Source organism: Camelina sativa, chromosome 3 (assembly GCF_000633955.1).
Source record: "Camelina sativa cultivar DH55 chromosome 3, Cs, whole genome shotgun sequence".
Classification (NCBI taxonomy): Eukaryota; Viridiplantae; Streptophyta; class Magnoliopsida; order Brassicales; family Brassicaceae; genus Camelina; species Camelina sativa.
In genome coordinates, this window is record NC_025687.1 from 2,984,110 (window position 1) to 3,008,074 (window position 23,965).

Genomic DNA, 23,965 nt, shown 5'->3' on the forward strand with positions numbered 1-23,965 from the left:
TTTTACAATTACACACAACTGATGTATCACAGTCACAGACTCGCACGACACAATTGGAAAGAGTGGACACTGGACACACACACAAACAACTAACCAATAACAACACTTCCTCGTTTGTTGTGTGCTTTCTCTCACTCACTTTCTCTTTTGAACCAAACAACTCTCTCAACCCGAAGAAGAAGAAAAAGAGAGAGAGAGATGGTGAAGAAGAAAACAGAGCTGATCTTCATTCCAGTTCCATCCACAGGTCACCTTCTCGTCCATATTGAATTCGCCAAGCGTCTCATCAATCTCGACCATCGGATCGACACCATCACCATCCTCAACTTGTCTTCACCATCTACTCCTCACGCCTCCGTCTTCGCCAAATCTCTCATCGCTTCACAGCCCAAAATCCGCCTCCACGATCTCCCCTATCCCAACGATCCTCCTCCATTCGATCTCTACCAAAGAGCTCCCGAAGCTTACATCGTAAATCTCATCAAGAAAACTACCCCTCTCATTAAAGACGCAGTCTCTAGCATCATCCGTCAAGGCTCAGATTCGGTTCGTGTCGCCGGTTTGATCCTAGATTTATTCTGCAACTCGTTGATTAACGATGTTGGCAACGAGCTTAATCTCCCTTCTTACATATACCTCACTTGTAACGCTAGATACCTTGGGATGATGAAGTATCTTCCAGATCGGCATCTGAAAATCGCATCTGAGTTCGATTTGAGCTCCGGCGATGAGGAACTGACGGTTCCCGGATTCGTTAACGCTGTTCCCGCGAAATTCATGCCGCCTGGTTTGTTCAATCGAGACGCTTACGAGGCTTACGTCGACCTAGCGCCGAGATTCGCCGATGCGAAGGGTATTTTGGTAAATTCATTCGCCGAGCTGGAGCCTCACCCGTTTGAGTACTTCTCTCACCTGGAGAAGTTCCCTCCGGTTTACCCGGTCGGACCGATTCTAAGCTTGAAGGATCGAGCGAGTCCAAACGAGGAAGCGGCAGATCGGGATCGGATAGTGAGATGGCTTGATGATCAGCCAGAGTCATCGGTCGTGTTCCTATGCTTTGGGAGCAAGGGAAGCGTTGATGAGCCTCAGGTGAAGGAGATTGCTCGAGCGCTCGGACTCGTCGGATGCAGATTTCTATGGTCTATTCGAACAAGCGGCGCCGTGGAGAGTGACGATGTGTTGCCGGAGGGGTTCATGGGCCGAGTAGCGGGCCAGGGTTTGGTATGTGGTTGGGCCCCTCAAGTGGAAGTGTTGGCCCATAAAGCAATAGGTGGATTCGTGTCTCACTGTGGTTGGAACTCCACGCTTGAGAGCTTGTGGTTCGGCGTTCCTGTGGCCACGTGGCCAATGTACGCTGAGCAACAGCTTAACGCCTTCACGTTGGTGAAGGAGCTCGGGCTGGCGGTGGATTTACGGATGGATTACGTGTCGGGTCGTGGGGATTTGGTTACTTGTGATGAGATTGCGAGAGCCGTTCGATCTTTGATGGACGGTGGGGATGAGAAGAGGAAGAAGGTGAAGGAGATGGCTGTTGCGGCGAGGAAGGCGTTGATGGACGGAGGATCGTCGACTTTGGCGACTGCTCGATTCATTGGAGAATTGTTGGACGAGGATTTGTGCTAATGCAAGGGTGTGGTGAGTAACACACGCTCTGTTATTTTTTATCTCTAGAATGAACTCGGAGAACATAAATCAACTGTACACGTTTATTTTCAACTTTTTCAAATGTAAAATAAAATATTGTGCCCCATTAGGAAAAAACTATGACAATCTTTTATGGTACTTTTAACTTTAATCGAATATTCAAGTTGACACGGACATAGACAACGTCTTACTCGTCAAGTACAAATGCTTAATAGTTTTGGGTGTGCTTCGATTTGAATTTTTTGGTTTAAGGAATTTAGTAACTGAAATTACACCTTTATTGTTGGTTTCAAATTCTTGCCGTCTTGGCAATTACAATATCCAATTGTATAAAAAGTATTTGAACAAATAATAGGAAACTAACCAAGCAAGAAAATTAAACACAATCAATGGGGCAAAAAATAATAAAACTTTTTTGTGTTGGTGAAATAAGTTTTTTTTTTCTTTTTGGTGATAGAATGTTGGATTATGATTTATCATAAACAATTTTTTGTTTTTAAGTCTGAGGTTTCTGTTTCGAATCAATTTGTTTGGTACAATTTCAGGTCGGTTTGGATTGATTAATCAAATTGGAGGACCCTTTACTTGATTTAACATAACATTTTATTAAAGATCTCAATGGACCATGTCGCAACGACGACGTTTACAAAAGATGGAAATAACTAAGCATCACCGCTGATCAACTCGTCAAGGAATCGTTTAACGGCGACAAACGAAGATCCACCGTCCATCAAAGCCTTCCTCGCCGACTCCGACATCTCCTTCACTTTTTTCCTCAGCGTATCCTCACCGTCCATCAGAGATCGTATGGCTCCCGCGATCTCCTCAGCTTTCACTATCTCTCCGTACGCAGAGACGTAATCCAAACGCAGCTCCACGGCTAACCCTAGCTCCTTCACCATAGTGAACGCGTTTAGCTGTTGCTCCGCTTTCATCGGCCACGTGGCGGTCGGAACTCCGAACCACAAGCTCTCGAGCAGCGAGTTCCAACCGCAGTGTGACACAAACCCTCCGATGGCCTTGTGAGCCAACACTTCCACCTGTGGTGCCCAATCGCACACTAATCCTTTACTCTCCGTCCGATCTAAAAACCCCTCCGGCAACAGATCGTACGGACTCGCTTTCTCCGTCGGATTAGTGCGGACTGACCAGAGAAACCTATGGCCGGCGAGCTCTATGGCTCGAGCTATCTCCTCAATCTGCGGTTTGCCGTGGATTCCTAAGCTCCCGAAGCAGATGTACACAACTGACGACTCCGGCTGGTCCACGAGCCATCTCATGACCCGGTCCCGGTCCGACGAGTCCAGATTTGGAGATGGGCGATCCTCTAAACTAAGAACCGGTCCGACCGGATAAACCGGAGGATAATTCTCAGGACGACGACCAAAGTAATCAAAAGCGTTTTTCTCAAGACCAGAGAAGGAGTTTACCAAAATACCCTTGGCTCCAGGGAACTTCTCAGCCATTTCGACCCACGCCTCGTAGGACTCTCTCACGAACATGCCCGGAGGCAAAACCTTCGTCGGCACGGGGCAGACGTAACCAGGAATTGGATGTTCTTCGTCGCCGGAGCTTAATTCAAGCTTGGAAGAGATTATGCGATGCCTCTCAGGGAGGTACTTCATCATACACATAAAACCAGCGTTAGACGTTTGAAAATTGTAACAAGGAAGGTTAAACTTGTTTGCCACTTCGATCAAGGGGACACAGAAGAAGTCGATAACCAGACCGACGACCCGAACCGAACCGGATTCCTTGCGTGATGAGACCAGAGTGGAGAGAGCGTCTTTGACATACGGAACTGTTTTCTTGGTGAACTCTAGAATATAAGCCTCGGAAGCTTTATAGAAGAGCTCCAACGGTGGAGGGTTTTGGATATCAGGCAAGGCAACAAGACGGATTCGAGGCTGTGAAGCAACGAGAGATTTGGCAAAGAGGTGGGCTTGAGGAGCGAGAGGTATTGCCCAGTGGATGATGGAGATGGTGTGAATGCGATCATCTCGTTTGATGAGAGACTTGGCGAATTCAATGGAGACCAGAAGATGACCAGGGGATGGATATGCAACGAAGATGATCTCTGCTTCTGCTTTCATCTTTTTTCTAATCTCTTCTATATCTCTCTACCTCAGTGTTTATTGATTCTATTCTTTATGGGCTCTACTAGAAGCAAATATATACTTAATAAACAAGGTACCAATGGTTGATAGCTATAATACGCATGGACCGATTCACGTTTGAGCACCCGTTCCATAATTATGCATTTTGGCCTTATTAATTTATTATATATACACTCACGGGTTGACGCTACACCTTTTACAAGGCTATACTCAGGACTTTAGCGACATGTGTTGAGAGTTTCTCTGTGCAAAATGACTGGTTTAAATTTCCGAGGAGAGGGTTGTAGACTAAAAATAGATGAATGTACAAATCGGACCCTAGGTGAGAATCACAACAATGACGTTACAGAAAGATAAAGAAGACTACAAGAACAGTTTAATGAAGACTACGATATAACCAAAGAGATAAGTCCACTTTTACCGGGAAAAGAACTAATCCCACTACATACCAACTCCGTTTCAGAGTCTCCTCAGAGCTCACACACCCTCCCAGACGATAACAATGAGTAGTATTCTATGGAGAGACCGTACGTTTGCTTAAGAACTAATGGTGTATAACCCACTTCACTTCACTATCCAACAAAGCACCCAAAATTGTCAAAAAAAAAATTAGCCACATCACATAATTGGTCAAATTAAATCCATTAATGACATTAGGTATGCTGAGACGTCTTCGTCCATGATTCAGTGGATCATTCTCTTAAACGGTTACAAAATGAAGAAATGGCTACATGCCTACATTACATAAACTGCTTTTTAATTACTTTCGACTTTTTCCAGATTACGTGTAGATAAAAAAAATTCTACTACAAGACATTGTTTTGAACCTTTTTTATTCAAACCATAGTGTTGTAAGGTTGTAACTTCGTCATCCTATGGTTTTAACTATTGTGAATAGAAATTGGTTATATAGTATAGCACTCTACACTAAAATTACAACCATGTTCTATTCCCCCAAATAAAATTTAATATCTAAACCCCTAATACAAAACTGTTGTCAAAACAAAAAAGGAAAAAAGAAACCCTAATAGTAATCTTATCCTACCCATCATGGTTTTACAACTTGATTCCCCATTGCTCGTCCAAGATGTTTATCTTTATACGAATGAAGTATTTCTCACATCAGACAGTTGCGGAAAAATCGTATTCCCTGTTGATTTTATATACAAAAAAATTGGCGCTTAGACTCTAGTAGTTTTATTATTCGTTATAAGGACTAGCAAAATATAAAGCTGTTTACCTGTAGAGCATACGTGATGTCTGATTCGTCTATCCTCAGGCTAACTCTCTTTACCTTATCTCCGCGAGCTTGGCCTAATTTTAAAATCCCCTGAAACAACAATGCCAACATTACTCTAGAGGAAGTCTTTAAAATTGTTTTTCTTTCTTCTTGCTTTGTCTGAACAAATCAGTTCATAACTGAGCTATAAGATAGGCTTTTCTTTCTCATACACTATTTAAGACGGCGAGTGTAGTTAGTTACCTGATCGTTTAGCACTGTACACATGTTAGAGAACTCTGTAATTCCAGCTGGAGAAATCATCCAAGATTTACAGATTTCTAGGTATAACTTATTGAGCTGCATTGATAAGTTGTGGAAAGGAAGATGAGTAATTCAGAACAATGTTTTGTTTGTACTCATGAAGTTCGTTTGTTGGTAGAAGATTTACCTCTCCAACGGTTGAATCCTTTTTGCTCCCCCGGAAAGCCTTTGCAGCAGAACATACTATGATCTGTGAATTGTCAAGAGAAACATGTGATGAGTCCACTTAGACTCTTTAGATCCACTCTTGCTTATCTATAGAAGTTTTATGACATTGTTTTATATGCAAAGAACTCTAGGTGGATGTGACTTACTTGTTGATGTTGAGGAAGAGACTGAATAGTTTCAACTACAGGAGATTTGAACGTCTTTGATAATGCAGTAGCCATATGGTCAATCCTTACCTATAAGATTGAGGACAATAAGACCAAGATTTATAAAGATATTAATATCAGATTCCTACGGTTTCATATTACATCATCAGTTTATAATACAAAAATATCCAAATACTAACCACTGGATCATCTGAAGTTGGACCATGTAACTCTTGTCCAGTTGATCCATTTATTTCTATTTCTAAGATTTCTAGAGCACTCCTGAAAATCAAAATCAAAGACAAAGGTAAGATTTTGGATAACCTTTTAGAAGTCAAGAAACTGAGTATGCCCTTTAGAGTGTACACATTTACGTAATATGAATCCACGGCACTATCCCACTCATGTTTCCCAAAATAAGGACATAATCTGAGACAAAAATTGCAGAGCTAAACTCACCTGCAGACACATAGAGCTTTTCTCATGTCACCTGATGCTGCAGCAACTTTCTGGCACAATACAAACAAAATGATGGTTAGAGAAAAGCAATGTTGACTCATGAGACTGAGAGAAAATATAATACTAGGAAGGATATAAATTCTTACTCTAGCACAGAGCTCCAAGGCTTTAGATTGAAATGCAACATATGGAAAAACCTATTAGAACAGAGGTTGAATAAAGTGAGACACATAGACACAATATAGAATATCCTTCGTATACAGATTATTCTGTCTCAAACAAGACATCTTAGCATGCAACCAGGTAGAATGAATTACCATAAGCCTTTCCTGTAGTATCCTAAGGATTTGATCTTTAGAATAAGCACGGAAAGTGATAACCATCGGTTTGCCTGCACAAAAATAATAATAGAAACAGCAGTTGATTAAAATATTCAACACTTATGTTTCCAAAGTTGAGACTTTCTGTGCACACGGAAGGTTGCATAATTACAAGGTAAAAAAATCCTCACAATTAAGAGACTTCAATTTTGGAAGGAAACGATCTGCAAGGTCTATTGCATTTGCTACACCTGGAGATCAAAAACGAGAGAGTGATTCAGAATTGCATATAACCAGAGGAAGTGAATAAAAATATGAATTGCATCATAGCTAAGCCCACTAAAAGACAGTACCTATAAGTATACACCTCGAAAATGGCAAAGTTGTAAGCATAAAAAGATCATGCAAGACTCCTCGGTCTTTTGTGATCAAGTAATCCATCTCATCTGCAATTATTAACCTGGAAAAGAGAATAAACTAAGGATAACACTGCTTCTTTCTTTACTTCAGAAATCTTTGATGTATAATCAAAGCACAAGAAAAGGGAAAAACAATTAAACAAGCGTACATCATTCTAGAGCTGGACGATTCTTGCTTTTGAGAAAACAGAAACTGAAGATGCTGTAGAGGTGAAGAATAGCTATTAGCTTTATTACCAGGCTCGTTTTCACCAAGTATCTATCAACAAAATAAAGCCTATAAGCATCAATATTGAACTGAAATCAAGAACTCAATGGTCTATATAGTTATTATACCTTGCTGAAAATATCTGTTGTTTTTGTCAAAGATGTACAATTCACAGCCAATGTATCCACTTGTGGCAAACCTTCCTGATAAAAATTCACCAATGTTCAATCTTTCTGACGATGACAAACAAGATAACGTTAAAACTAAGAAAATAATCATACCTGCTGTGACCAATCACTAACTTGTTGTACTACTTTCTCCATAGACAGAGATTTTCCAGTTCCAGGACAACCGCATATATACAAACTCCCAGCCTTACGCTGATCGATGCAACCTTTCACAAAGTCCAAAATCCGTCTCTGTTCATCATCACGGCAAACAATTGTTGACGGTGCTTTAGAGACGTGCAGTGCCTCCTTCACAGCTCTCATCTTCTGCTCCTCATCTATAAATTGACATACAATAATCTCATATGAGTAACATTTACGAACTAATTCGACTATAGAAGAAGAAACGAAAACGGATCATGTTATTATCTACCTCTAAGATTCCAGTTAGATAAGTTCTCAACTCCCAAATTGACTGGATTTGCCAAATTTTCATCAGCGTCTTCCTGCAAAATTACGAATCAGAAAAATGATCTGGTGATGAAATCGAACACATGTATATCATCACAACAGTTTACCTTCTTCTCTGGGATTCTGGAATTGGAAACAGAACTTGGACGATGAGATTTCGATTTCTTCTGCGTGGTGATCGACATATTCTCAGACGGGAGATTCACCGCCGCTGAATTAGATCTCAGCTTTCTCTTCCGAGGAATCGCGGATTCACCCGTTACGGCGGCGACTATGGGCTTGTAAGAAGACAAACTCGGCCCGGCGATGGTAGGCATTGTTAGTTGGGTCACTCAAGAAAAATTCAAAACGAGATTAGCAGAAGAATATAGATCCAATTGCACTGGCGAATTTGGTCGATGCTACTTGTTCGAGAGAGCGACAGCAAGTATAGAGATAATTTTGAGAGTAGCGGGAAAATGTGAATGGCGGCGACATTTTCACCTCCCGCCTATGTTTTGAACCGCCACTTTCGCGGCTTTTTTTATTGGGCCGCTTTGTGGTAGAGCATTTTGAATATCGTAAAACCGAGACCATTAGTCGTCCCCTCAAAATAAGTTGTGAAATAATATTTTAATAACATAATATTATTTAATCTAAATTTTATTTGTTTTTTAAAAATCAACCAATCAAATTTTGGCATTTAGCAAAAATTAGATCTGAGAGTATCTTTAACAAGTCTCGGCAGGAGAAGTTGGGATGAAGAACCAGGAGAAGTTGTCCGGGAGATCTGGTATTACGTGTTAAAGAGCATCTTTTTGTTTATTACGTAATAAACAAAGTAATAAACAAAAGAATGCATTGACGGAGATGCTTTTTAATACGTAATAACACGTAATATAATCCGACATACAAGAGGATAGCGGGGATAAAGAACCAGGAGAAGTTGGAGACAGCAGCAGAAGCAACGGCGGTGGAAAGAAGTTTGGAGGCGTCGTCGAGAAAGCTGTTGAGAGAAACTTCGCTGGAACAAAGACAATCAACGTCCCGATCACCCACTGGATGTCGTATAACACCTAAATTTACCTGAAAATAGAAATAAATAAATAATATTACGTGGAACCGTGGAAGATACCGACCAAACAAACAAACAAACTCTAAAATTTATATATTTTTCAACCATAAATTATCACTTAGGACTTTGCATTAGTTTCATAGTTACAAATACCTTGAACTAAGAGTAAAATTAATAGTAAATCAATGGAAAGGTATAACAAAATATGCATATTCAAGAGAATTTATTTTATAATCTTGTACAAGATGTGGTCAATTGGTCATATACAAGTATTGATTGATAACATCTGAATTTCGAGAGTAATTGAATGGGAATATCTTTCTTTGTTTCAGCACTCTTTGTAGAAGCTTACTAAAGTCTGAAGCGCTCTTCGGGACGTTACCTGCAAATTAAATGGGCCAAACTTTTTTTTTTGTCAAACAGGCCCAACTTTTTATTATTCACATTTAGCTAAAATAAATCTAAATTTTTTATAACTAACTAATATTCAAAATCTATACAAACCTAGCTTTTCGAACCTTTTTGTGAATTGGAGAAATCGATCATAAACCTAAACCCACAAGCAAAATTAGCACCACTCAAAATCCGCTAGTGGACAGCATAAATGTCCTAATCTTTCGTTTTTGGACTCATCTAATATAAGCTATATTATTGGTTGTGTCCAGGTTCATCTCACTGATGGTTATGAACCTAATTAAAGGGTAAACTAACTTAGTTCATATGTCAGTAATTAACCTACGTATACATCACGATGATAACTTCTTCTATTTTTGTATTTAAAGCCAAGATAAGACATATCTTTTCCCTCGTGCGCTCTGAGAACAAACAACTCAACTATGCTCCGTTAACCCTAAACACAGCCTTGTTGCTCCTAACCAAAATTTATCCTCCATTACCGCTAATGATACTTTATTTGGCAACTGAGTTGTCTTCCTCTTAATCACCATGTTCCAGCCACAATGTTTTCAATGGTTTAATGGGAGTCGGAATTAAGATCCAAATCCTAAAAAATAAATGCTTCAAAATATTGTTATTAAAGTTTATTTGATATTAATTTGATAAATAAAGATATCGGACAAAGACTTAAAGTGGTCTAAGATTTTTTTTTTTTTTGGTGTACCTTCTTTATTAGTCAACTTTTATTTGGGAATAAATTTTTTCCATTTTTTTTTTTAAAAAGAAAAAAATTCCATTCAAGTCCGCTGATATTATAAGTTTCGCATCCTGCTTTGAATAAGTCCGCTCGCTTTGGACCATTGAAAGTATGCTAAGTCTCAACTACAACAAAGTTATTTTTGCTTCAGAGGACAAAGATTTCGTTGAAGCTATATTTAAACCAAAAGCATGGCCATTTCTTAAATTTTAGTCCCATATGCTGGAAGAAAGTTTGGAAATTTTTTTGGATTGGAACCTGGTGTTGGAAGACAGAAACTCAAATCTTGGAGCTCACCTTATAGCTAAAAACGTCAGAAAAGAGTATCAGCGTCAATCGTATGTAGCAACCGGATATCCTTTTTGGTTACAAGATCTCTTTTAAGAGGATATGGCTAGTTTATAGTTTAAATCTTCAGTCAGTTTTTTGCTGGGATGATTGTTGTTGATCCGTCTTTATCTTTGGTCTCCAACAGGTCAATCAATATATAAACTATTTAGTGAAAAAAAAAAAAAAGTCCGCTGATATTATATCACAATATGCACCAAAAATAGAATATCATAAAATGTCAAATAAATAGAGAATTTAGGTTGAAAGAAGATAAGAGTGATGAGAGTAGCCTTTGCCGTGTCGCTGCTTCAGCCAGTCTCTCTCTCTCTCTATCTCTCTCTCAGCATTTTAAGATAATTTGGCCATAACATCCTATCAAGAGCCACTACGTAAACTTATTTCCTTTGTTCACTATACAGATTTATAACGCACGTTACACGTACGTTATTTTAAGTTCGTATGGTGTAAATCTTTTACATATTTCTTATTGGTTGATTTCTTTCGAAGAGTTTCAAGTTCATACGCATCAATTAATTGGAAGAATCGATTTAAACTAAATATGAGACCTGAAAAAAACATTATCGAAAAGAACAAAATATAGATATGTTGATCAAATGATTAGTGATTCCATATCAAGTTTAAGTATATGTTGTGAATCTGTGATGACTGATGATGACTGATGAGGCGAATTTCTAAAACCTGATGAATGATAGCCTAGGTTACGTGTTAAGTTGTCCGTCAATGCTCTTTAAATGTTTACAAACGGTAGCTACGAGGAAAACAAAACAGAGCTACACTAACATAGCTCTGCAAAATATCAAAGTACATATATATAAATATGTTGAAGACAAAAACAAAAGGACTAATTATAGTAGACGAAGAAAACAAATATGCTACACTTAACTAGCATTTGTGCCGACATCGTATTATGTAAAGTGCAATCGATGAACAACTGTTAAGATCACATGGTTCATTTTATCATTTTCTATTTGTTTTATTTACCTTCTCAATATTTTAGACATTTTTAGCCTTTAAATCTTGCAGTTGTCTCTCATAACTCCATTTTTGATTGTCGAATTGCCCATCAGCTATAAATTTCGTTCTATGAATTGTTTATAGGATATGTACCCATCTTTTCTAAAATTGTTATCTTTTTCAAAAAAATATGAAAACCTTAGCTTATACCTTTTTCTGAGAACAACCTTTGCTTATTATACTATTAGTTTTACTTTTATCTATTACAATAAAATCATGGGTCTAATTGAGATTGTGAATATCCTAATAAGATTAAGTAGGGTCCGCGACTTCAGGCCACCCGGTCCAGAGACGACTAGCCGACTAGGAGAAGTTTGGTCGGCTGATTGGGAAAGTTTACGTATAGTTTACATGATAGCAATTAGTTCTTATATTATCTTTTCCGTCGGCAGCACAAAAAGGCTTCTATATAGGGCTATTTTCTAATTCATATACGAAAAACAGTCAACTAATGTTTTACAAACGGTCTATATATAATTATAGGGACTATACATGCATATGCCATTTGACGTAACAAACTAACAATAGAAACTGAAAACTAAACAATACATAGTAGAAGTTATCAATGATATATGAAAACATCAAAATAAGTTATGTGGACAAATTAAGTTATTAATTCACTCAATTGTCTCTCTACTTTAAAAAATACCAGTATCATTAAACTACAAAAAAAAAAGACATAAATTTGCACGTGCGTAAAACTCAAAGGTTAAAACACTACTCTCACTATAACATATACAATGATACTCAAACCAGCAGAAACTTCACACGTGGTGGCTGTGAGAATCTAATGCAAAGCAAAACTAAACATGGGACTATATATATTACACCGTACATGCATTATTAAAGAATACTAGTATTAAAAAAGAAGAAGCATATATATACTGATACTGGTATTTAATAACCTAATGGAATTATTATTATACTATCAAAAAAGTTCTTGATACGATAGAAGGACATTGATATGACAAGGACATAAGCCTATTGAATACGCAGTGGAAACTGAATCTAACAAAAGAACAATAAAAAAAAATATCAGTCGTTAATACGATATCAGCAATAGGAATAGTGGACGACGTAAATACCGTCACCATGCACCATCACTCTCTTTAGACGTTGCTTTCTCCAACGACGTCAACTTCTGTCAACTTGGTGCCTACGTACCGGTAACTTCTCATTCCTTCTCCACCGTCGCTTCCTTACCCTCTCCAATTCAATTGATACGTTCCAACATCAAGTATTTTGTTTGAATTGAACGAATATATTATCAAAGACTTTAACTTATTTGTCGCTTCTTCTTAATAAATTTGATATACTTTTTACATGCATGCAGATATATACGATATTATATACTTTGCAAGAATAGAAGATCTTTCTTCGATGTGTTTTTATGCCATGTAAATATACTCCACTGTTATGGAACAGTGCTGACAACGGAAGTTTGGTCAATAGCATATGCAACATGGGAATTGGAAAAATAAGACATTAGTTTTGAACGTGAATATATTGTTTTACTCATCTTCGATTGAGAAACTTATGAAAACATATTATTGCCATAATGCCATTTTACAAAGAAACCATATGCATGTGTTTGTGAGTTTGGACGTTTGAATCTCTCTCGGTCAGTGCATTTCATGTAATGGTCTGAGTTTTCAAAGGTGTATCCTACGTTACTAATAATAATGTTGGGCTTTTTTTTTTTTTTTTTTCTGAGAGTTTTGTTAAACACGGATTATTGTGAAAATCGAGTTTAAACGTACTGTAATTTATTTTATAAACCCTTTTAATAATAAGTAGATAAGGCCCGCCTAATAAAGCGGGTAAAATTTTAAAAAATTATTAAGAATAATTAAATAGTAATAGATATGTTTTTAGAATTTATCTTATAACATTTATGAACTTCTCATATTTCATTTTAATACTCTCTCAGTTCTATTATATAAGAGTTTGAAGGTTTTTTGCATTACTTTATAATATTTTCTCAAATTTCTATGTACAATTTTTATTAATATAACAATTTATGACTATTTGAACTATACAATATATTTTTCGGGAAGACGATCTATTTTCCCATAAAAAGTATCACATCATTATTTTATTTAGTTGGTTCAGTAAATAGTGAACCGAGCAAAACCGATGTTTGTGGGTAATTAGGTGAAAACTATGTTTCAAAAGAGATATAGATCTTGAACTATAGAGTCTGAGAAATATAGATTGAGAAATATTTTCTCGGAGATATATAGGACGTAGTAATAGATTGAACTCTATCTGGCTTGATATGATATTCTCTTGGAGAAATATATCGTTTTCCGTATATTTTCTTATTGGTTAAAGTTTTATAAATGACATAATATTTATTGTTTATTAATGTTTGTGTTTTTATCCAAAAACTTTTATAGGATATGGAGTACCATTTAAATATCTATAACATCGTAATAAACCATATTTTAAGTTTAATTATACATTTCATCTTAATCCATAGAACTAAATAATTTATATCAAACACAATTAATAAATCATATCAAGTCTATATCTTAGTAAAAATTGAAAATATAAATAAAAATTAACAAAATATAATTAGCAATAAAACTGAATCAACATATTTAAGATATATTTGTTAAGTTGTTATCTCATAAGTACTAATTTTAACTCATTTCAGAATCAATTTTAAATAAGTGAAAGTTATAATATAAAAACATATAGAAAGATATATAGACATTACCATCAAATTAGTGAAGATTCATTCCTATAAATTATAATATATTTCGTATTATCTTATGTTTTAACATATGCATTAGAAATATACATGTGTTCAAATTATAAAATCAAACATAAAAAATATGAATAATATTCTTGAATCAATTTTTTAAAAATGATACATATTAATACTTGAATTTTTTTTAATCTAAAATAAATTTCATCGTTAGTCACTCAGTTTAGTAATCACATTTAACTATCTATTTCATCGTAAAACCATAATTCACTTCTTCATGTATTAGAGTTAAAATTTTAATAAAAAAAAAACTAAGATGAGCATCATATGAGATAATATGTATATTGGTTAGTATTTTAAATTTAACAATAAACAATCAGTAAAAAAATCAGTTAACATCCACAAAAAAATTTGGAAATTCAAAAATACCCTAAATATTATTCTACTATATGTCATAATTTCATAAATAATACTTTTGTCAGTTTTCATCAATTAACCAAAAATTCATTCCTACAAACTCAGTTTTTCTATTTTTCTTTCATGTTTCTCATATTACTAAATACATTAAAATCTTTAAAATAAAATATGTAAAACTATACTAATACACATCATGTATTGAAATTTTTTTTAAAGTTCATTACTCTTTCAAAGTTTTGTGTGCTTACTTACAATAAAAATTTATATTACAACGATAAATACAATTTATATTCGACTAAAATTATGTGAAATAACTTATGTTATTAATTTTTAACTTTGTTATTCATTATTTATTGATTAATATACTTGTTTAACTAATTTCGTTTTGGTTAACACATGTCAAATTTTATTGAGAACACACGTATAATATAATTAGAAAGTATATTGATTTTGTTAGTTTTCCTTTTTGATTTAGAAAATATTTTTTTTATAATATAAACATGTAAAATTCTGTAAATAAAATTAGACTTGTGTCATGATTTAATTAATATATTTGACACGTGTCACTATCTTGCTAATGAGTAATTTTGATATTTTTTAAAATATAAACATATAAAATTTTGTAAATAGAATTAGACATGTGTCGACATCTAATCAATATATTTGACACATGTCACAATCTTGTTAATTAGTAATTTTGTCATCAAAGTTTATATAATAAGAAAATATATATTTTTTTTATAATAGAAACATGTAAAATTCTGTAAATAAAATTAAACACGTCACATGATCTAATCAATATATTTGACACGTGTCACTATCTTGTTAATGAGTAATTTTGATATTTTGAAAAATATAAACATATAAAATTTTGAAAATAAAATTAAACATGTATCGACATCTAATCAATATATTTGACACTTGTCACGATCTTGTTAATTAGCACGTGTTACTATCTTGCTAATGAATAATTTTGATATTTTTAAAAATATAAACATATAAAATTTTGAAAATAGAATTAGACAATGGATCAACATCTAATCAATATATTTAATACGTGTCACGATCTTATTAATTAATAATTTTCTCATCAAAATTTATATAATAAAACAATAAAAAAATTAAAAGTCAGTTCGCAGATGACATGGACACGAGGACCCCACTTTCTTTTCGCCTACCCTTTTAATTGCCAGACTGTTTATATATTAAAGATTAAAAATAAGTTCACGTCAATTACACGTGTACCTTTTACATGCCGTCTAATGTAAATTTACTTTCCATTTGTTTTCCAAAATTTGTCAGATCAAGTTGGCACATTTATAACCGTTGGATCTATCCCGTTTTTTTCTCACTTATTTTCTGTGAATGCTGCCATGTCACACTCATTTCTTTCACTTGTTACCGGTTTCTCCGGTCTTTTTTCTGTTGACTATTCTCTAGCTTTCCTTCACCTGTGATACTTTTTTTTTTTTCAAATTAAAATTTATTTTCCATTTCTCACTTAGTTTTTTTTGTTTTTTTTTTTGTTATTCAGTCTTCCTTTGAGATAAATCTTGATCGCGTTTGTATAAAGGCAGCTCAATGCCTCGTGCTCCATCCACTCTAAAACGTTTTATCCCGAGAAACTTTTTGTTCGTTTCTTCTTCTTCCATCCGAGAAAAATCTCGGACAAAAAAAAATTCCTCTGCTCATTCATTTTGTATAGAGTGAGTCTATTCAGCTTCTCCCCCTCTATTTAGTTTTCTTCTTGTAGTTATATGATATCAAAGTTTCATTGCTTGATTCAGTTTTTTCTCCGATCCGTTTTTTTATGGGGTTTATAAATTATAATGATTCATTCCCGTGACTTTGCATGTTTCTTTAACAACTTATCATTATTTCCCCTTACGTTTTCGTAACAACTGATCTTGAAATCCTCTGTTTTTGACTCACTGGATTCATCTTTTTAAAATTATGCAGGGAAATAGCATTCTAAAGACGAAACTAGTCTCCAGCTTTTGATTTTTTGCTCTGTTTCTGTCTTTTGTATTTTTTTCGTTTTGGCTGAAGAAGAAACTCAGGAGTCCATATTTATATACAAAATGGGAGTGAAAGTAGCAACAACCTCAACCTTTCATCAATGGGTAGCTCATCCCATTGTTCATCATTCCTCTTCCCTTTCTCAAACCCTAGCTTCCTCCTCCTCCTCTGCCGTTTCAAGACGACGCAGCATCGCAAACGACGGACGCTCTCTCTCCTGTCGTTCCGTGATGCATCCTTCTTCTTCTTCTTCTTCTTCTCCTCTCTTCTTCGGCACTCCTTCAACGACTAATAAAACTCAGTTGATCCGCAGAGGTTTTAGCGCAAACGTCGATCCGTTTTCTGAGGAGGAGTTTTCGAAGAAGATGCAAGAGCTTGCTCTTAAATTCCAAGTCTCTAACGAGGAGGATGACAACAACGAATCACATAATAGTTCGAGCATTGACATCCTAGGGAGCCATGATCATTTCAGATCATCAGATTCAATGGAACAACCATGGCCAGAGATGGTGCAAATGTCAAGCATCGAGAGGAAAGCAAACAGCGTTGAGCTTCCTCTTTCGCTTAGGATCATTAAGAGAAAGCTACAGATGGAAGAAGGACTTATCAAACAAGTCGGCGACTCAGCTTGTTGCTCTGTCAAGAAAGCTTTCTCTTCCATGGTGTTTATGATTAGAGAGCTTCAGAGCTTCACGTTACACATGAGAGAGCTTCTTCTCTTTGAGGATTTACAAGGGATCCTCCAACGTGTGAGAAAAGAGATGCAAGCATCTTTCGTTTGGTTGTTTCAACAAGTCTTCTCTGCTACTCCTACTCTGATGGTCTCTGTTATGATCCTTCTCGCCAATTTCACGGTTTATTCTATTGAGAGCAACTCTGCTTTAGCCGCATCGGTTAGTCCTCCGATGACCACCGTCTCTTTTAGCTTCGAGACGACGGAGGTTGGTGAGATTCAGGAGACAAACCAGCACAAGTTTGATTCTTCCATGGTGAAAACATTCTCTGTTTCTTCCCCCTACGGGAAAACATCTTTTGTCGGTGGCGGCGGTGGGAACAACATACCACCGCCGGTACAAAGCGGAACAGAGGGGGATGGATCTGATCAATTCAAGGAGTCTCAGTTTTCATCTTCATCTCTCGGTGCAACGAGTGCGGATTCGGATGTATCTGTGTCAGGGCAAGAAGAGATTAAACTGTGGAATTCGATCTTGGAGGAAACGGAGAAAATGGAAACGTTGGATCACGAGACGATGAAAGGGATGGTTTCTCCCGTGGAGGCTCGATTAGAAGCAGAGGAGTCCATGGATTCCTTCAAGACGGAGCTTCTTTACCAAACAGGGTTGTCTCAAGAGCCTGAAAACGTGCTACTTCTTGCTAATTACGCACAGTTTCTCTACTTAATCATCCATGACTACGACAGGTAATTAAAACATATGACCATTATATGGTAATTTACTAATCATGTTGTTTAATGTATATTTATCTTTGATTTTGTTCTTTAATTAGACTAGGGTTAGAGAGTTTAGATTTGGTTTGGTGTTAGGTTTGGAGTCTTGCATCCAAATCTTGGGTTTGATTAGCTGCAAGTTGAGACTAACAGTCAATGAATGATAGATTAGTAGATATTATATTGGGAGATAGGGAGCCATAGATATTTTAAGCTAAGAAAATGGTCATAATCAAGAACCAATAGGATAGGCTCTTTTAAATTGAGTGAACCAGTTCTCTTTACCACTTAGAGGAAGAATACAACTAGTAAGCAAATATCTCTACATTTCCCATTTTCAGTATAAAATAGGGAATAATATAAAATGTGTCACACACTAGGGATTGATTGTTGTTTTCTTTCCCAAAGAGTTTGTCTTTTAGCTTGAGTCTTCGTTTTTTTTTTTTTTTTGGGGTAGGGTTCCAACAAATTAAAAATCTTGGTTGATACTTGATAGTGGAGTATGTGGTGGAATTTTGAAGCTTGAGTTTTAGATCACTGTTAGACTTTTTTTAGTCTGTTACATTACTCCTTTCACCAACCAATGTTGTTGTTTAGGTAAAATAACTCACTAAAATTGGGCCAACTGGTAAAATACTATTTTAACCTTGTAGATATTTTTGGTGACCAGACAATGTTTTGACATGTTAGCTATAGACTGTGACTAATTCAGTAGCGGTTCCATTTTAGACAATTTTCTCATTTGATACATCTGTCACATTCTATGACCAAAACCCAATTCACTTACGTTTTCTCACTTACCCTTTTGGCCTTGTTCAAATCCATATCTTATCCTTATACTCTAGTGAACAAAACCACAAATGTGCTGGATCTTTGTCCATATTCTTACGTGGCTTCTTTTTGGTTATCGGTTGGGTGAAAACAGAGCGGAAAAATATTTCAAGAGAGCAGCAAAAGCAGAGCCAGCAGACGCGGAGGCGCTGAACAAATATGCGACGTTTCTGTGGAGAGCAAGGAACGATATTTGGAGAGCAGAGGAAACGTACTTAGAAGCAATCTCCGCCGATCCAACCAACTCTGTCTACTCCGCCAATTATGCTCATTTCCTTTGGAACACCGGTGGTGATGAAACGTGTTTCCCTCTTGACGCTCCACCGCAACAGAACACCACATGAAAACTGAGTCACACAACAATTTGTGTAATGTACAGTGTTTTTTTTTTTTTTGCCTATACAAACTCATGTCATGTGGCATTATGGCAACTTTTTTGTTTTGTAAACAAAAAACTTTTGTTTATATAACGCGTACATATTTCGAGTTGTTGACTTTAGTTTTATCTTACTCGTCACAGACTTGGATTCTTTTCGTGAACAGAACCATGTGTCAATTAGTTTCTTTAAAAACAAAAGCTAGATCTTATCCTTTATCCAGAGAGGATGTGGGCATGTGGCAATGGTTTGTGTATAGCATTTTGCTGGATGATTTATAAACTGAAATTGTCCACTTCTATCTGTCTACAAGTTTGAACCATCTTTTTATTCTGCGTGTCATTCGTCCCCTGTACATGATTGTCGACATGCAGTGTGAAATTATAAAAAATGTCTCACAAAATTAAATTACTATACCACGGCAGTTGCGTAAATGGTTTATTAATTTAACTTTGTTAACCCTGGATTTAGAAAGTATAAATAGCATTAAAAGCAACAAAAGAGGTGGGGAGTTAGAGAAATATGCGTAGATTTTGCGAGAAACCAAAAATCCATCTCGATCCATACGTTTCTTTAGATCTCTCTACATAACACATCGGATCGTGAGGAAAAAAACACAGAAAGAGTAACGTGAACCCCCATCCCGAAAAAAGGGACACGTACGTACGTCTCTCTTTCCTTTGTTTCATCACTCAGAATCAAGTGGGCTTTGTACGTGTCTATCGTCCCCATAATAATAAGCTATTGGGATTCACGCGGATCTGCATATTCTCACGTGAACTCATTATAATACTCTTCTTGTCAACTTTTTCCTGATAGATTATGTGGAAGGCTGATGATGTTGAAGGCTGTGAAATTAATGCTGCAGTTATTTTCACGGTATAGTTAACCTTTGATTTCAATAGAGTACACGATCGACGATAGCTTTTCACGGTATAGTTAACCTTTGATTTCAATAGAGTACTTGCATCATTGCAACCAAGAAGTTGTATGCAACAGATTTTATTCATTCAAGTCTAATCTTTTTACTAGACCGAGGCACGTCAGAATAATTATAAGGCATAAACCCATTATACATATCAAGCTAGCAAAGACTATCTAATCAATCATTCAAATGATTAATCCTCTCCCGCCTATTTTATAGCTTATTTTGTCAAGGCATATTAAAATTTGCAAAAATCCAATTTTGACTTCATGTCTATATTACATATATATATATATATATGTATATTCTATCTTGTATTCAAAAAAAGAATGTATTACAAGTTGAAAAACTATCAGCTGCAGATTGAGAAACCTCTCAACTCTCAAGTTTGTTGCCTGATTTTGTGCTTATTACTCTTCAGCCTCTTGAAAAATCCCACTCTGGCTTCGGAATACGGTTTATGACATCTTAGCTCTGGCAAAGACGACTCCAGCAAATAAACCTGCAAAACCAAAGTGCATACATATACCACCATCAGATACACAAATTCATTCATCTTGCGTGGTATATGATGCGACCCTATAAGTGTGTTACTTACCAAACAGTATGCTGAACAAATTTGGGAGACTGAGAGGGACATTGAAGAGTACAAGACCAGCTAGTGATATTGGAACCTTGTTTAACGAACCCACCAGACTGCCACACAATAGGAAGAATGTCTAACATTAAACATGAAATTTTAAAAATCCAATCAGATGTTGTTTATTTGGCCAGAAAGAGAGAAATACCTGTAAGTTGTGGGTCCTGTTTGATGCAAGAACCACATCGAAGTAAAGCTAATGGCCAAACCAAGGAAGCCGCTAGCTGTTGCCACTACCCAAAACATTGCATCTTTTGTCACATCCCTACCAGAGAGTTAAAACACCATGAACATCTTACCTTTCAGAAGATATCACTTTTTTCATCTGCCCCTATTTAGTTCCTGTGAGATCATCTACTTATGTATATCTTCCCATTTGCGGTCTCAAGTGTTGTTATGAACACATATAGCATATATACAACTAGTTTAAGTCATTGTCAATGTGATTGAGATAAAGAAACAGCCAAGTCTATCACTAAATTGACAGAATAGCTACACACTGGACAAGTGTCACTCTGTTTAAATAGCTCTTACGTGCTTATTACGTATCTCCATTCGCCCAGTAAGATGATTAAGATGATGCCAAAAGGAAGTGACAAGAGATTATTCAGCAACACCATTGACACCTCATTAAGAGAGCCAGACTTTGTTGACTGCTTTGCTTTGTCCATGACTCGACGAAGAGTGAGCTGTAATAAACAATTTAAAGATCATTATGGAAAATGAGGGAGAGAGAGAGAGAGAGAGAGATGCATCAAGATCCAATTACTGGTTTCATAAGCGTGAACTCACCGAATAACTTGCAGTTAGGAAGCAGTTGGCAAGCTGCCACGAGTACCCTACTGCATCGAACGTGAGATCCGTGATACCTCCGCTGATTGCAGAAATGATCTGTATTGCAAATTCTTAGTTGGTTTCACCTTGATACTAGAGAAGGACTGCATACAGAACCTAACTGGATGCAAGATGTACATATATCTTACCATCATGAACATTGCAGCCCAAACCTTGTTGTTCTGCCTTTTTCGGAACATGTAAACCTCCCCTATTGCTGTAATAATATTCGTCGCGTTCTTCAGAATAGTCACCATAGCGACGTTTATGAACTTCAAACTGGAAAAAGGAAATGTAATGTTGCATTAGTCTCAAACACCACACATTCTTACTTTTAAAATTTTCACCAAGTACAGTAGTCCTTTCCCCTGATATTCGAAATCTTACCTGTACATACCCGAGACAAGCATGCCCACAAAGATAACATTGACAGGCATCCAAACTCTGATCAACTTCCAGTTAAATTTTTCCACAGAAACCATTCCAGAGATATCTAGCACAGCTACCACCAAACAGCTGATTAAGTTCTGAAATAAACGTATAAGGAAATCACCAAACTATATATATAGTTTTTGTTCAAATCATCACGAAGCCACAAGGAAATCAAGCTCATGGGGTCTTACTTGATATAACATCAAAGAGATTCCAGCGTTGAAATTATAGCTGGAGAGAACAATTTTGTTCAATATAATCATGCTGCAGGAAGATATGCAGTAAGCAGCTCCAGACACAAGAGGTCCTGACTGTTTCACTGATCCGTGGTCACGTCTGTTATCTCCATCAACCGGAAGATATCTTCGTCTCCATCTGAGAAACCTTTCAGCAAGAATCAAAGAAACTTTAGTTCACTAATAACCACAACAAAAACATTAGACCATAACAGTGAACCAGCTTGTATATTAGTATTACCTTTCACTTAACCATCTACGTTCGGAACTCTTTTGATCTAGAAGTTGATAGACAACGGTTTTAGCACCATTATCACTGAAGTGATTCAACTCCGATTCATCAGGCTCGTGGCAAACAACCGCTTCAAGTTCCACAGCAGTCATACCTTGTTCCTGCAGCCAAAATTATCACATTTACACACTACCGTAACTGTGAAACCGAACCATAAGAACTGAAGCTACGCATACAAAGCAATAAACAGAGAGAGAGAGAGAGAGAGAGCGAGGGAGAAGTAGAAGCTGATACCTGAAGAGGAAAGAAACGCAGAAAAGTTTTCTTTTCAACTCGCAGAATCGAATGGTACAGTTAGTAACGAAGAGAGTTTAATCAAACACTTAACAGGTCGAGATCGCTTGAAGCACGGCGCGTAAAATACCAAACGAGAGAGTAGGATCGGCGTAGTGGGGAATGATGAGATCCACCGCTAATGTGAAGAGGAGAACCGGCGACGATAAAGGGAAGGTGATGAGACCTTTTTAGGAAACACGCAAAGCGTAAGAGGCGAGGAAGAACGTGGGAGGAGGATCTGATGAGCGAGATTACCGAGGTAGATTGAGAGAGTGTGGGTAACCGTCCATTTTCAATATTCTCCATCCTTCAATTTTACTCTNTTTTTTTTTTTTTTTTTTTTTTTAATTTAGGGTTCTTGAAAGATAGAGGTCTAATTATATTTTAAAAATCAGCCGGGTAACGGTGTGTGAATTGTGATGAATATTTTTTAGGCTTGAGTTGAGGCTATGCCGGAATCCATGGCGATTTTGCTGGCGGGAAGATTGCCGGTGGCTGTGGCGAGTCGATATTTTTGTACATGGACTTGGGCTTTTAAATTTTGGGCTTTTCGACATTGGGGGATTAAACCCTGACTGATGTTAAATTTTGAGGTTTTTTATTCTTGCATTTTCTTTTGGGCGTCTAAATTCCCCACTTGCCGACAAAATTTTCAGTATAATTGATTTGATTTTGATTGATACTAATAGATTTCCATATATGAATTTCCTCTAGTGGATGGATATTATTAGCAAATGTATGTACATTATATATCAGTAAACACGCGATTAGTGGGAACTTCAACTTTTAGTAGACCACATTTCTTGTAAAACAAATCGAACACGACCTACAATTCGCAATCATTTCATATTAAATGATACTACTATGTTATAATTGGGTAAAAAGACTATATAAAGGGATTAGTCGTTTTAGGGGCTATGAAATGTTTAAGCTAATCAAATCACACACGCGCACACGACACACATCATATTAACTTAGGTCCTGTCCCGTTCATTGAAGGTGCTACTGCTAACTGTTATGCTGCTAAACCAATCAGTGGCCATCATATAATATTAGCAGCTTTACTTTCTTGGACTAAACTATTGTTAATTTACTTTTTCACAATCGATAAAATGATAAAAAGAGTCGTAGGAAAAATCCTGAAAGTAGTTCCCATAAACGATATAACAATTTTATAAGATTTATGTATTCTCTAGTCTTCTAGAATATATATATATATATATATATATATGTTCTACTAATAACATAAAACTGATGTAGTGTTGTAACATTCACTATATTATGTATTTGTA

General features: G+C 36.3%; 5 protein-coding genes across 6 annotated transcripts; 2 read left to right on the plus strand and 3 right to left on the minus strand.

The window, feature by feature from the left end:
- Positions 20 to 2,307, plus strand: LOC104765267 (UDP-glycosyltransferase 71C4-like). The gene is made up of 2 exons (XM_010488956.2): positions 20 to 1,635; positions 2,190 to 2,307. Exon 1 carries the CDS (start codon positions 199 to 201, stop codon positions 1,621 to 1,623), a length of 1,425 nt encoding a protein of 474 aa, XP_010487258.1. The 5' UTR covers positions 20 to 198; the 3' UTR covers positions 1,624 to 1,635; positions 2,190 to 2,307.
- LOC104778597 (UDP-glycosyltransferase 71C3) lies at positions 2,205 to 3,986 on the minus strand. Its single transcript, XM_010503049.2, has one exon. It carries the CDS (start codon positions 3,735 to 3,737, stop codon positions 2,307 to 2,309), a length of 1,431 nt encoding a protein of 476 aa, XP_010501351.1. The 5' UTR covers positions 3,738 to 3,986; the 3' UTR covers positions 2,205 to 2,306.
- On the minus strand, positions 4,690 to 8,100 carry LOC104765284 (cell division control protein 6 homolog B-like). The gene is made up of 16 exons (XM_010488973.2): positions 7,770 to 8,100; positions 7,625 to 7,697; positions 7,306 to 7,529; positions 7,153 to 7,227; positions 6,966 to 7,075; positions 6,751 to 6,857; positions 6,589 to 6,648; positions 6,395 to 6,468; positions 6,224 to 6,274; positions 6,078 to 6,127; positions 5,819 to 5,900; positions 5,619 to 5,708; positions 5,432 to 5,494; positions 5,245 to 5,340; positions 5,002 to 5,091; positions 4,690 to 4,911 (listed from the first exon to the last, which is right to left on the minus strand). The coding sequence occupies exons 1-16, from the start codon at positions 7,977 to 7,979 to the stop codon at positions 4,879 to 4,881; spliced, it is 1,488 nt and encodes a 495-aa protein (XP_010487275.1). The 5' UTR covers positions 7,980 to 8,100; the 3' UTR covers positions 4,690 to 4,878.
- Positions 15,881 to 19,160, plus strand: LOC104765293. Its single transcript, XM_010488981.2, has 3 exons — positions 15,881 to 16,070; positions 16,324 to 17,803; positions 18,756 to 19,160. Exons 2-3 carry the CDS (start codon positions 16,446 to 16,448, stop codon positions 19,003 to 19,005), a joined length of 1,608 nt encoding a protein of 535 aa, XP_010487283.1. The 5' UTR covers positions 15,881 to 16,070; positions 16,324 to 16,445; the 3' UTR covers positions 19,006 to 19,160.
- On the minus strand, positions 20,208 to 23,151 carry LOC104765299 (GDP-mannose transporter GONST2). Of its 2 annotated transcripts, XM_010488994.2 has the most exons (10): positions 22,632 to 23,151; positions 22,347 to 22,498; positions 22,061 to 22,253; positions 21,825 to 21,964; positions 21,587 to 21,716; positions 21,396 to 21,494; positions 21,138 to 21,292; positions 20,752 to 20,868; positions 20,562 to 20,659; positions 20,208 to 20,465 (listed from the first exon to the last, which is right to left on the minus strand). In XM_010488994.2, exons 2-10 carry the CDS (start codon positions 22,487 to 22,489, stop codon positions 20,422 to 20,424), a joined length of 1,119 nt encoding a protein of 372 aa, XP_010487296.1. In that variant the 5' UTR covers positions 22,490 to 22,498; positions 22,632 to 23,151; the 3' UTR covers positions 20,208 to 20,421. The 2 variants fall into 2 exon arrangements, with proteins under 2 accessions (XP_010487296.1, XP_019098878.1); XM_019243333.1 differs by lacking the exons at positions 22,347 to 22,498; positions 22,632 to 23,151 and having other exon boundaries at positions 21,825 to 21,939; positions 22,061 to 22,131.